This window comes from Sinohyriopsis cumingii, chromosome 2, assembly GCF_028554795.1.
Source record: "Sinohyriopsis cumingii isolate HCF-2022 chromosome 2, ASM2855479v2, whole genome shotgun sequence".
Classification (NCBI taxonomy): Eukaryota; Metazoa; Mollusca; class Bivalvia; order Unionida; family Unionidae; genus Sinohyriopsis; species Sinohyriopsis cumingii.
Window position 1 is genome coordinate 131,266,346 of NC_142962.1, and position 15,339 is coordinate 131,281,684.

The 15,339-nt window shown below is 37.5% G+C and overlaps 1 protein-coding gene across 1 annotated transcript in view; it reads left to right on the top strand.

Annotated features, from left to right (window-relative positions):
• Positions 1 to 15,339, top strand: part of LOC149805843 (charged multivesicular body protein 6-like) — a 48,430-nt gene that overhangs the window by 26,567 nt on the left and 6,524 nt on the right. Inside the window, exons 5-7 of the mRNA XM_089950565.1 lie at positions 5,872 to 5,937; positions 6,757 to 6,837; positions 14,982 to 15,048. Coding sequence (XP_089806691.1) covers positions 5,872 to 5,937; positions 6,757 to 6,837; positions 14,982 to 15,048 — 214 coding nt within the window. The remainder of the gene's footprint in view (positions 1 to 5,871; positions 5,938 to 6,756; positions 6,838 to 14,981; positions 15,049 to 15,339) is intronic.

A 15,339-nucleotide genomic window follows, 5' to 3' on the forward strand; every position in this document is an offset into this window, starting at 1 on the left:
CGAGTTGGTTTTGTCAACAACGGTATCATGGCGTTATTTGAGAGTGCCAGATATCTTATTGACGGGCGAGAAATTGAATCAATAGAACGCGAGGTTGATGTTGCAACGACGATAATTGGGCTAGCAAGATACTCAGATGATTATACAAGATCGGCGGGCCCATCTATGATGTTCGCAAAGGATACCACTAATAACGCTGATCATATTCAGTACATTAACGTGCTGACACCACAAGATACTTCAGTTGCTAATCAAGCTGAAGCAGCCAACCCAGACCGCAGGGCAAGACCAGGCGCTGATTTTACTATTATAAAAAGTACTAACGATAATTTTAATCTAGGGTTTGCAACACGAGTAGCAACATTGCAAGGACAACATCGATGTTTTTCATGCGCGATTCCGCTCCATCACATATTTGGATTTTGCAGAAATGTCAGAAAAGTTATCTATGGGGCTAAGCATACAATCGCGCTAACGCGAAGGGGCGATGATAACAATGCAATATGGCGTGCTGTTGGCGTCGATAACGGTAAAGTCGTTTTAACTAAAATAGCATTGTGGATGCCGGTGTTGACTCCATCAGTTACCACGGAAGCACGATTGTTATCATTTATGGAACAGGGGGGAAAATCGTTGTTGAGTTGGCTAGCGGTAACAACTGATGCTAAAGAGGATAATGTCGCTGATACATTTACATGGCACTTGGCATCAAAACAAGGCGTTTCGGCCCCACGTCATATATTTATAGCGCTACAGAATAGGAATCGATTGGGTAATCAAGAACGCAGCCATATGATATTTGATCGATTAGGAGTCAGGGAGGTTTCGCTGAGAATAAACGGACAACAGGAACCATCCGAGGATATACAGCTTAATTACGACAACAACCATGTCGCACGTGTGTACAATCGATTGCTGTCATATATGGGTCGTGATCAAAACGTTGACACCGGTTTGCAAATATCACAACTTGATTTTAAAAACCTGTATCCGATTTATTACTTTTCGCTGGAACATCTTGATTTAACGAGACAGTCCGTCGTTGATATACACTTCCGAGCTCGTATAGCCCCGGGTGGTGTTGATTATAGAGCAGTTGCTGTCATTCTCAGCGATAAATCAATGCTGTTGGAAGGTGTTGGTGGACGAATGAGAATCGTTGATGCACCAGTGGAAAACATGTAATTGAAAACATAAACGCGTTTACAATAAAAATGTCGTATAGTGTTGTCGGTGTAGAGTTGACCGATGGTCAAGTCAAGAAATTACGATCAAAGTCGGCTAAACAATGTGGAACCACAATAACGCTGAAGCCGTCACAGATGGCAGGTGGTAATCATAAGATATCGTTGACGGCGCGTCAAATAAAACATTTCAATGATGCAATGAAGAATAAAAAGGGTGTTCAAATAGACTTTTCGGCCGCAGCGATTAAAAACATGGAAAAGACCGGTGGGATATTTCCGCTGTTAGCTGCGATTGCAGCGTTGATTGCCGCGGCGGCCCCAGCAGTGGCGAAGGCGGCGGCGTTAGGAGCCGTTGGTACCGCGGCGGGAATGGCATTGAAGAAGGCAACCGGGAAAGGCTATAAAAAAAAGAAACGAGGACGACCCGTAGCCGGAAAGGGTCTAAGACTACCGGGAACCGTTTATTAACGCAAGAGTCAATGACTCCTATGTCTAATTTTGATTTAATAGATGCCGCAAACGCGTTAGCGATAAAAAAACTTCAGAGGTGTTTTTATGAGGGATCAATTACCAACGAAACCAAGGAATATTGAAACCGGTATAATTAACCTCGATAAATCCTCCGGAGCGGGAACTCATTGGGTTGCATACGCAATTGATCCGCGTGCGATCGTCTATTTTGATTCATACGGGCTAGCCCCGCCGAACGAGTTCATGCGGTATATCCGGGCGTGTTCAGCCCCGGTTTTTTATTCCACGCTGCCAACACAACAATTAAGTGACCCACCGATATGCGGCCGTGAGGTATTGAACGTACTCGCGGCGATTTCATCATCGCGGAAACCACCTCATGTGGTTGTAAACGAATACACTAGTGGGGTCGTAGAGGCCCGGCGGGTTAATTAAAAACACTGTTTTTTTTACAATAATAATGATTGATATCTGGGGACGACCGGTTTCGGCGCTGAAAGAATCCACGGAAACGCTCGCCACCGATGACATAAAAAAACTAATCGAGGATGAAATCGCTGATACGTTAAATCTAACCAGTGTTGACCCGGGCGAAATAGTTGTATTTCAAGACCGCCAGGGTAAATTGAAATCCAGTAATGTGTCGCTGGATGACGTTTTAACACGACAGCGTGATGCCGCCGAGAACACTATCGCGTTGTATACCGGCGACGGACGACTTAAATCAGGTGAATCCATCTTGACGATAAATGGAAAAATAAATACACTGGGCGACAATTATATATCCATGTCGAATTCGTTAAAAAATTTCTATGATAAATTTAACGCGCAAGCAAATCAGTTCGAGGGGATACAAAAGTCTTTCACCGGTATACAACTCACTACTGCTAGTTTTTTTGGGACCCCGACGGTGACCGAACCAAATCTTGCAGTGATAAAAAATAGTATTTTGGAGTTTACAATGCTGTCGGGCCAATTTACCTCGTTACGAAAAAATATTAACAGGGTTGATGACGCCGTTGATAAATTCTTTGGTAGAAAAAATGTCAAACCGGATGAAATTACAATAACTATAAATGATATCACTGCGTATGGACAGGAAATAGGAACAATCAAAACTGATGTTGCAGCGAACAAAGTGAATGTAGTCGCGCATAAACGGGAAATAGAAATAATCGGCGCTAGTGTTGCAACGATCATAAATAATGCAGACGTGCATGAACGGGAAATAAAAATAATCGGCGCTAGTGTTGCATCGATCAGGACTAGTATAGACGTGAATGGACGGATAATAGAAACAATCAAAACTGATATTGCAGCGATTAAGGGGAATATAGACGCGCATACACAGAGAATAGGAACAATCAGAGCTGATATTATAGATATCAAAGACAGACTACCGAGAATGATAGTGCAATTTGAAAAAATAAAAATCCCTCATGAGAACACCATCAACACAGTATACACGATTCGGCATGGATCATTCACTTGGACTCCTACACAGAATATAGTAAATATTACCGCAACTGTTAAGGGCATTTGATTGACACTGGTTTCAATGATGCAGTTTAATATATTATCGTCGAGTTCATTCAGGTTTAACAATACAATATCAACAATTATAGACAAGGACGCAACTGAACCGTTTACAATTAGAGCCGTTGATAGAAATTTAACCAGGGCAAACATTACATGGTATGTGGAATTTGTAGCGGATCTAAGTAATTAAAAACACTAGCTCTTTTAAAATAAAAATGACCACCAAGGTAATTGAATCAGAGGTATCACCGACGTCACATCAATATCGATTCGATACCGTAAAAGAATTCTCCTCGAACTTGAAAACGCTTTCCGAACAATACCGTGTAAAAATAAAAAAATACCGCCGAAAAATAACCGCCATCGACGCGGCCATGTACTCGGTGTCAGGTATAGTAGCTGGTACCGGTGTCATTTTATCCACGGTGACCATGATGGCCCCGATCGCTGTTCCAATCGCTATCTCCGCGGCGACAACAATTGCTGGAGTCGCCAACGCAATCACTAGAAAGATATCATCGTGTTCTCAAAAAAAACTCAACGAGTATACAGTAAAACATCAAATAGTATCCGACGCGTACTCGAAATTATCCGGGTTGATCTCGTTGGCGATAGATAATTCGTTTATATCCGATGTTGAATTCTCCACGATGGTCCAGTTTTATGACTCCGCGATGTCAAAAATCGAGGATTTTCAACTGGAAGCTGGAAACCACGTCACTGAAACCACTTCAATGGGCTTAAAACATTCTCCTGAAAACAAGCAGGTTGTTAATATTCGGTGTTGAAATTGAACACTAGAAACAGCGAATAATAATAATGTCGCTGAACCCCGAAGGGTTTCAATTACTTCAACGGATTGCGGAGAACACCACTCCGGTACAAACAAGTATGATATCGATAACATCAACGAAGCCAGAATTCAGTGTAAACTTCCCTTCTCCGATTCCAGTGAAGGAAATAGTGCTGGCAAAATTGCGAGTATATCACAGTTGGCCTAATATCCGAGCGGAAGCATTTAACGGACAACAACCTAATAACTCGCTGATTTTTGCATGGACAAATAAACCCAATGGGACCCCAGACTGGAAGGAGGTTACAATACCAACTGGGTCATACCAAGTAGAACAAATCAATAAAGAATTTCAACGCAGAATAAAATCGATCACAGGAAAAGAATCAAAAATCGCTATTACGGTCCATGAACCGACGTTATCGTCGACGATTGAAATAAGCACACCGGGGTATATGGTTGATATTTATAACAGTTCAATAAGAACCATACTAGGTTGGCCCAAGAATCCACCTCATAAAATCCCCGCGGACTTGCACACAAATGCGCAATCGTATCATGAAATTAATCCCGGGTATCGAGATGATTTGTCTATTATAAAAAACACGTTATTACCCAGTTGGTTTATATTTCAAGACAGGAATACCATGCAATGGTATTTTCAGTATAAGGAAACTCCTGAATCGCTCACCATAGTCACAGTTAATTTAAATGATATCGATAGTTTTTTTATCGAGATTAATCGTAATTACCGATTGCAACTAGAACAACTATGGAAAACAAAAGCACAAAAACACATTGAGGTGTTAAATCAACTTATATCAGACATGGAATATATCAATGAACGAATCGTTAAAATAATATCTGCTAACAGCGATGATAATAAACAAAAATTCCTAACCGAGTATAATATCACAGAAGCCGATTTACCCGATTTCAAGTTTCCAGGATACAACACGCCAGAACTAAGAAAGTCTCTTAATGATTTTCTCGGTCCATCAACTATCCTCAGACACGATAACGGAGATGGTGGTAGGCATATTGCTCCATACAACGTAAATATCGCATCGGTGATAGCAATCAATCTAGTGTGTGATGTTATCGAAGGGAGTTACCAGGTAGATACCAAGCAATCAAATCAAGCTCAACAGGGGTATATCCTTTATTCATTTTCACCAACAACCCCTCCCGGATTCTTAATCGTTGAGAGCCCGATTAATCCGGTCTATATGCGATGCCATAATCAGTTTTTAACAAGAATTAATTTCAGACTTACCGATCAGTCAAATAACCTAATTGATCTACAAGAGGAGGAGTTAGTGATCACTCTGTTTGTAAGATCATTGTAAATAACTTCTTAGCAGCAGGGGGGGGGCAATGACATCGACGCGGTCGTCGCGCTTTTTTACCGGACGTTGACGACGCTGGGATCGGCGTGCAGAAAGTATTAATTAAACCAAATGACGATTGGACGACCCCCCGACGACGACGTCGTTTTTTTTTACCGGGCGCTGATGACACCGGATCCGCTGAGTGCAGAAAGTATTAATTAAGCCAAATGACGATTGGACAAAATGTCCGATTCGCCCCCCCTGCTGCTCTTCCTGTTCTTTTTAGCTATTTTGAATCAGCAGTGTCATTAATTACAAAAGTGGAATTATTTTAATATTTTATCATGCACATTGTCTTTACCTATGATAGTCACCTCTCTGTCACTGATTATTTGATTATTTTTGCCTTTCTATGTCCATTTTAAACTTACATTTCACTCTTATGCTCTAGTTTCTGTCTTTTCTGGGCCTTTTTTTTCTTCTTTACGCACCTACACATAAAATATCTTTAGATGCTCATAATTATATCATTATTATGTTATTTTCCTAGATATTATCATTGGAAGATGTCGAGAAAATCATGGATGAAACAAAGGAAGCTGTGGAATATCAGCAGGTAGGAATAAATTTTGCTGTGAAATCATTTATTTTTGTGGAGGCCAGTTTTCAAGGTTTCACCAAAAACTGCTATTTTGTGATCAATAAAATTAAATACATTTTGTAAAATCTTGAATTTAAGATAACATCTAATCTCTAATCTGGTTCGTTTTGTCAAGTTGTATGAACATAATTTTGAATGCAGTCAATATTCTTTCGTACTGCTTGTAAACATAAGCCAATAGTCACTTATAATTAGGTTATTATTAAACTAATTACATGCCAATTGATACATGTTTTCTGAAGGTGTCCAGTATTTATAGAGGAAATAATTTTGTTGATTAAAGTTACCTTCAAAAAGCAAAAACATTAAACTCCAATGAAAAATAATTATTTCACAGTATTTTAATTTCTGTCCACTAGTGACAGATATATGCGATCCATTCATTATATTCCACACTTGATAATAATTAAGCTGGATTTTCTTACAAATATCTCAAGTTAATTATTAAGCCATGAAAATTTTGCTGAAACTATATGACCATCCCTTTCCATTAAGAAGCATTGCTGGATTGCAACCCTTCTGCTACAGATTCATTATCTATTAGCACCCATGTGTATTCCAAATAAAGGAGGACATTATAAATTACATATAAAATATTACAATATATAGTCAAGAATTTCAGACCTGTCTCTAAATGAGGTGAAAAAAGTTAGAACATTACATTGGCAATTTAAGAAAACAGCACATGAGAACCAACTTAAAGATTTTTCGGGTTTTGTTATTCACGGGAATTAAAACTAAACTGAATATATTGACCCTATTTTCTTATTGCAGGAAATTGATGACTTGCTTGCAGGTGGTTTGACACAACAAGATGAAGATGATGTTTTAGCTGAACTAGATTCAATTGTTAAGGTGGGCATATATAAGAATGTCAGACATTCCCTGAAGACATTTGTTTGTAGTATTGGACAAAAAATGATAGAGATTATCCACATGTCTCATAACCAAACTTTATGGAATCTTCCTTACAAAAATATAAACATTTGTTGTATCACACTTCCCTGGCCATAAGATCAAGTGAATTTATCATATGGCCATGAGCCTGCAGGGTTCCCACAATGCAGGTAAATCAGGAAAAAGTTGGGAGAAAGAATAGGTCTGTTCTAAACCAGGAAAAGCCCTTTAATTCTATAGTTATTGTTCAAAGTCAGGGGGCAAAATGAGGAATCTTTAGCCATCATTTGATTACAGAAAAAAATAAGTAATTGATTCGTAATTGAAGTCGTCATGAGTTAAATTTATTGAGTTCTTACTGGACTGTTTCGTGGTGACAGAACTCTTCTGTTAGTTGAGATACAGTAGCTGTAAGCAGCATAGAAAAATGGGGGTTCCGGATCACTGTTAACACTGCCGGATAAAAGTGCTTGAGAGAGCCCCCATCGATCTATGGTACTGTGTTGTAGTGGTTCAAGACCACTTTAGAGAAATGTGGGTTTTGGATCACTTTTTTATGCTCACTTTTGCTGGAGCTGCTGGGGGTTCTGGACCACTTGGGGTTGTATTAGAGATGTGATTGTAGTATATTGAACATGTCTCTTTCATGTTATCCATGGAATGTTGATCAATTGGGATCTAGTGATGAGGTTCGCAGTAGTATTCCAGTAGTGCAGTTAAGTGAAGAGGAGTCCATGGAGTTGCTGAAGCATGCAGTGGAGCTTATAGCCTATGCGAATAAGGATTCGAGTTATGTTCCTGAGATGATATATTGTGAGGAGAGTGAAGACGACTATGAGAATAAGGAATGGGTGAGGCTTAGCCATAGTCATCAGCGTCCAGTGCAGCAGTATAATCAGCAATACTACATAAAAAAATAAGCTGAAGCGTTTTAATTTGTCAGCGCCACAGAGAGATCAGTTTTATTATTGGCTGAATAGGGTGACCCAACTTCAGTTGGTAGGTCGTGTGAAATTTATAAAATTTGAACATGTGTTCAAGTGTATATTTGAGAGGATGGGTCTTTACGAGCATGCTGTGAAATATAAGACGGTCTCTGGGAAGAGCATAGGTGAGGCATATGATAAGGTTATTTTGGAGGCATTGGGGTCTGATGAGACAATGGCATCAACGATGCCATTGGAATCCATGTATTGAATTGTTCAGGATAACTAAACAACTTGATGAGATACTTTTTACCTCGGGTAGAGATCACTTTCGATCCTGAAGATGTCCTGTCTGTTTTTTGTTTTTTGTTAATTCCTGCTGATAAAAAGAACCTTGGATGGGCTCTCCTGAGGAATCTTTGAGTGTGTAGGTGACTGGAATGGTATTTTTTTTTAAACAGTATTGACAGTGAGGACTCATTCGGTCCAGTTAGGGCTGTATCCATTTTCGAATGTAGTTTTTTGTTTGCTAATTCTTTTGTGGTCACCTACTTTGAATTGGATCTAAAAAAAAAAGGTGTCTGTGACCTGTTGTTTTTTGTCAGCCAAAGCTGCATCCATGGGTGTCATTTTAATGCTGCAGTGCCATGTGTGATTGTATGGGTCAATGATTTCTGGCAAAAAATCTAAGTATCAGTTGGTGTTATCACTGGTAAATCTCTTCCACATGCAGTTTTTAAGAGTTCTCAACAACAGACGCTTTGATTTGATTGTGTGTGCTGTCCAAAATAATATTATTTTTTTGAAGCCAATCTGAAATGGTTTTGTTATAAAATTCACTACCAAATATTATTTTTTTGAAGCCAGTCTGAAAATGCTTTTGTTATAAAATTCCTTACTATGATCTGCCCATAATTTATTGGGCTTTCTTGCACCTACAATGCTATCAAATGCCTCAACCTTAGAATTTCCTTTTTTCCAATCACAGCAGCATAAAATATCTACCATACTCATTCACAAAAAAGGACTATGCACCTTTGATGATAAACGTTACTCCACCGATGGCATTCACACACTCACGCATGGGCACAAAGACTCACAAGGCTAATCATCAGCCAAAAAAAGAGGTACAGAATTCACAAGGTCTACAAAGTAGCCCACAAGACTACTTTTTGAAAAAATGGTCCAGAATCCCCACAATACAGTAGTATAGAGCCATGGGGGACTTCTTAAGCACTTTTATCACGCAGTGAAAAAAGTGGTCCAGAACCCCCATTTTCCTATACTACTGCTGTATGGATCATTTGGGTGCTTGCCCTAAGCATATTTGTATAGTCAATCCAAGTGCTCAGGTGATTGGATTAGTTAAGTAGACATGTTACCCCTTCATTTATTCCATATTGGTATCTTTTATTACTATTGTGTGGAAGATAAGTAGACCAGTCAAGCAACATACTGTGCCAACATGTCACAGGGATGTGATCATAGTAAAATGTTAGAGATGAATAAAGCTTATCTTCCCCAGTTCCCATTTTGGTCAGTATAGTTAATGAGAATGTATTGTGATAAATCTTTGCTTTTTATTTGTAGTTTGCACTGGGAACAGTGTTAAGGATTTTCGTCAGTAATAACCTTCATGCCATTCTCTGTCTACATTGCTACTTTGGATCTCTAAAAAAAGACAAACTGCTGGGCAAATTTGGATTAAACTTGGAGAGAATGTTCCACAGGGAATGTTCTACCCAAATTTTGTTAGGAAAGTTAATTTTGACTTCTTCTTTAGAATGACTCTGCCAGTTTTATAAAACTGGGTCAGAATATTTTAGCACATGTACTATCAAGATGTTGTCCTGGATGACTCCCCTGGCAAAGCTTCCTATCAAACATTTTGAAAACCTATTTTCATTTTTTTTTCTCAAGATCAGCTGAGTCAGTTTGATAAAGCTTGGTAGGAATGTTTGTTATGGCATACTTTATCAAACTGATTGTGGCTTCCATAGCAACCGTATCAATATTACCCATTTTGTCTTCTTCTCAGAACAGTTCAACCGAAGTTTTCTTAAATATAAATGGAATGTTTGTTAGGACATACATTGTCAAAATTATGTTTGGTGTGGCTACGCTAGCAACAGTGTGGCTTTCTTTGCAACCATATGAACCAATTTAATTGAACTTGGTAAGTATCTTTGATAGTACATGCTGTATTAAAATTATGCCTGGAGTGGCTCCTCAAGCAATTCTGTAGCTTCCATAACCATGTATGCTCATGCTTTATCAATTTGGGATGGGGTGGGTGGGTTGACTCTCATACCAATGGTGTTTCTTCTTTCATAGCAACCATATAAAACCTATTTTCAACATCTCCAGAATGGCTGAGGGCTGTTCCATATAAACATACATGGTACCCAGGGTAAGCAGTTTTAAAAAAAATATATATGCCAGGGTACTTTCACAGAGTTCATATTAAAATGATAAGAAAATTCTAAATTCCATCTATAAGTGAAGTACCCACTTTAAAAGTGCCTTGCCTGGGTCCTTTGTATGTTTTAATGGAACAGCCCTGTGTCAGTTTTTATCAAGGGTGGTAGGAATGTTTCTTAAACATGCTCTACACAAATTTTGTTTGAGGTATTTTTCCATTCCCTTTGTTTGCAATCAGGTTGAAAACTTATTGTTTCTAAAATGTTTGAGACCTTTTGATCAAGCTTTGTAGGAGTTTTACTTGGCTCTATCAAAATTGTGTCTGATATGGCTCCACTAGCAGAGTATGGGTTCTATCAGAAGCATATAGAAAACCTATATTTAACTTCTTTAGAATGGTTTTGCCGGTTTTGGCATGAATGAAACAGTCATTCTCTTGTCCAGGTTTACCACCCACCCCAAGCATTGGAGTAGCTTCCATGTCACCCAGGTGGGAAACCTAGAAATGATAACTTAAAACCCATTAAGTATAGGGATTGTTACAAATATATTTAAAAATGACTGTTGCAGAACGACTTTATATCCAAAACTGCTTTACAGTATTGGCCAAAATGCGAGTCGTTGCATTAATAGTCTCCACATCCATACAAAAGATGCCAATGCACAATATAGTCCAGCTGAAGTTACTCAGGTAATAGACATGGTTAAATAACATTTCAAATCCCATTAATTTCTACCAGATGGCTGGATAGTATTCTGACATGAGTGTCACTTAACCTAAGGCACCCATCTGCCTTATTACTGAATTTGCCATATAGTCATGCATTTGGCAGGTGACCAGTATCAGGACTGCTTGGACCACTTTTTATTGCAAATGGTGTATTTATTCAAATACAGTAGAAGAAGATATTTACAAATATCCAAGGACATGCCTGTGTTTCAAAATGACATTTCTCATCTCTAGGAAACAAGGATGCTGTAAACAGCATATGAATAGACTGCCTTCTTGTCTGCAGTAAAACTCAGTCTATCAAAACTGTTTCCTTTCTTTGACTCACAGTGGTTTTGACTTTGTAAATTGGCAGTCTTCTCTGTGCCTATGGGGCAAAATATTTGTGCGGTTCGATGATGTTATGTTTAATAAAACCCACATTATTGTGCTGAAAATCATTTGTCTTTGTTTGGTTTAGTAACTTTAACCCAAGACCTGAAATCAGTTGCCATTTTTGTGTACTCAAGGGCAATGTATCTCTGATGATGAAGGTATTGTTATTGGGTAGCGTTGGCTGTTAAACTTCCGGTGACCACTAAATGACTCACTATGTTCTCTATGGCTGATAAACCCTCATTAAAGTAAAAGCCCAGTTAAATTTAGACCTTAATTCCAAGAGGTCTCTGATGAAATGGGGACTCCTTGCAATAAGAATGGGACTAGTGATGAAATGCAGACTTGGATTTAAGTTTCATGTAGTTTATTATCTCACAGACTTGTATGGTATTAAAATTTCAAGACTCAAATATCAGGTGCATTACTTCCAAATAACAACTCATTGATTTTATATCACAGTGGTTGTGTGCAGTTGGACAAACATAAGTAATTTAAATAACAGTTTTTATGATAGAAGTTGATATTAACATTTATCATTGTCAGAGTTCAGTGTTCAGATGTAGTATTAAAATTATTGTTTCATGATAGACTTTTTGGAACACTGGCTAACTCATCATTAAATTCAAATAGGTTAATTCAAACAATACCTTGAGAAACACTCAGTGGCTGTAACAAAAATAACTAACAACTTATGTACAATGCCTTTAGAAACACTCAACAGCTTTACAATATAACAAATAACTATTGGAAAGAGCTTTGAGAAACACTCATTTGCTCCATATTCAAACATGCACTTGTTATTATCATTATTACATATCCTATTTCTATTGAATTATAATAAACATCATTATTTAAACACGGTCTGCAAGAAACACTTGACTTGACCTCAGATGGTCATAAAAATAGTCTGAATGCTATTTAACTGATTAGCAGATATTTAAACAGAATTTGCTGATTTAAAACTATAACAGTGAATGAATAAATATATATAAAGGTTTTAGTACACAGATGTAGATTTCACAACTTAATTTTAGAGCTATCCAAAATTTACTATAAAAGAAACTTTATTTTCTTTGCATTTACTTATGTAGATATCATAACTATGAATTCTGATTAGCGGAAAATAATAAACAAAAGAGTTACCTTTTCTTTGTACACTTCCTTAGTAAAGATTTCCTCATGCTCTAAGAGCTCTTAAAGTGACCCGTGGAAACCTGAACAGGTCCCAGTAGAGATGCTGACAAGCCTTTATACCTTCCTTGGAATTCTGCAGATTTCTGCTCTTGGCATGGAAAATTCTGCTGTTCGCTGGGTAGCAACCGCAGGGATAAATTCTGCAAGCATGTGCCTGCAGGGGCAAGCATACTTTGCTACGATAATGACAAAACTACACATTAATTAAAAATTGTAATTGAAAACCTGTGTAACCCAGAGTGTTAGCTAAGTGTGGATACAATGAATTTTTTTCTCAGTGGTCAAAATTTGCAATACTAATAAATGTTTTAGCTTTAAATGACTGATGTCATAAGCGACCACTAACTGTTATGCGAGATAATGACAGGAGTGTTCCAAATGTGCAAAATTGGAAATGAGGATGATCCACGATTAATTTGTATTGAATATCAAATTTACCTTGGAATGATATCAGTCATCATTTGATATTTAATAACAGTAGGGATTAATGAATAATTTAATATTGTCCATCAATGTTGACAACACCCACCCACCTAGCTACAGTGTAACCCCGTCTACAAAGTAGAGGCACTAGTATTAGTACTACCGCTCACTCTGCCTTTACCACCGAAAGCTTTATGATGAATGACCTTAATTTTGTAACTGTTTTAAAAAAATGTAGAGGCTAGATTTCCTGCCCATTACAGTATGTTTAACATAACTCAGGTTATTGTGAACAAATCCTTTCACTTTCTGCATATATGTGCTTATAAGTCAAGTCCAACTGCAAACTGCATCGACCCTGACCTTCCATTGCATAATGCATCAACAGATATGGGTTTGTGCAGTTAGTTTGGAGTGAATGGAAGAACTGATTTGCATTCACATTATAACATGGCAGATCAGGATCTTTGTTGCTTGCAGTTTGACTCGACTTAAAAGCTAGTATATATGATAGGTGGGTCACAGGGCCCTTAACTTTTGACTTCTAGACTCCAAAATCCACAGGCTTTGTTGTGTTTTCAATGGTAGTATATCTGAAGTTTTTATGAAGGTAAATACTAAAGAATTCGCAATTGACCTTCACATTTGACCTTTGGTGTCTTACAAAATTTGGTTGTATGTGAAGTTGAACTGGGTTTATCACACCGAAACCAAAGTGTTTATGATTCAACCTTACATACATTGATGGTAGGCATATAAAAAAAAATAGTGTTCAAGGAATGGCTTCAGTTTGGGGTATTTCTAGACTTAAGTCACCCATTTTATCTTGGAAATAAGCAAAATGTATTATGGACTGAAATCTTTTCCTATCTAACATTCTTTGAGACATATATGAAATGCTTTTGATCTTATCTCCCATGCACTGGAGATCAGTCAAAAATTGGTCAGAATGAAATAAAATCCAGTAAATATCAGAGATGATACAAGTATAAGCCACTCATAGATTCTGGGATGCTTGTCTTTCATTATATACTTAAGCAGTGCTGTCCAGCCCGTAGGCTGATTTTAAATGGCCCGCCAGAGCTCAAGCAGCTATATAGTCATTGCTTTTCAGTTTTCTGCTGTGGCCCTTGGCTTAAAAAGAAAATCATTTTTTAGTGGCCTATGGTGTCAAAAAGGTTGGACAGCACTGTACTTAAGTATGAAGTATATAAACTTATTGGCGAAATAATTTTCAGATATTCTCATTAATGTATTTTAACATGTGAAAAATATATCTTTATATCTTCTCGTGTGAAAATACTAGATTTCTCATCCTGCCTTGTGATGCTTGATTGTGTCTACAGAAGTTACATCTGTAGGCAAAAAAAATTAGCCCTTTGTGAAATAGAACAAATAACTGGAAACTGCATTACTTTACAGACATGGTAATTAATTTTCACTGAAGAAATTTAACTTTACACTGTTGTTGTCTATATGGAGTTATTTCCCCATACCTGACAACAATGACAAACCCACTGTGATACATTGCTGAATCAGACTTACTTTGTGGTTAGATATGATCAAATAGTTAACAAAATATCAAAAATATAATTTGCTGTGACAGACTAGGTCATCCCAATCATTCCACTCTCTCTGAAGTCATTGATATTTATATGATGAGCTCATGAAGTGAGGTGAATTTATGAAAGTGGGGTGGGTGGGGTATTGTGCTCTTGAGTGAGTTTAATCTCCAAAGCTTCAAATTCTGGAGCAAGTTTGGTATATAATAAAAAGAAAATTTTCTTTTCATAAATATTAGACATATTTCATCTTGAGGTACCAAAAATGATACATTTTAATTCATGGCTTTGCCACTAGTTAAAATATCATGTTATTTGTACCCCATTATGAAATATACCTGGTATAGAAAAAGAAAATATTCTCTATATATCAGAGGACTTGAGGATGATAATATAAAAATGCTAGAATATGAGCACAGTTCATCAGTTACTTTGTGTAGGTTCATGAAACCATTTCTTCATTTTCAGCACACACTACCCGAAGTTCCTGAAGATGAAATGCCAGAGGTGCCCCAAAGAGAACTTGCTGCAAAAGGTTTGTCGTTTCATTTTAAAGACTTTTGTCTCACTTGTGTTAAAGGTCATATGCAGTTAGGATACATCATAGCTTGATTCCCAGTTCAGACACCTTAGTCCATGGAAACCTTGGGGGTTTTTTTTCCATCAGGTTTTACATTTCAGTTTAAATCAATTTAAATCCAGATGTTTGTGTTATATGAATATAGGATTTTTTAAAATCAAGATTTGTAGTTTCTTACTTTAAGTATAATTATACCAAAGTATGTCAACTTGCTTTCTTTACAAGCTCTAAAATGTTTTTTAAAAC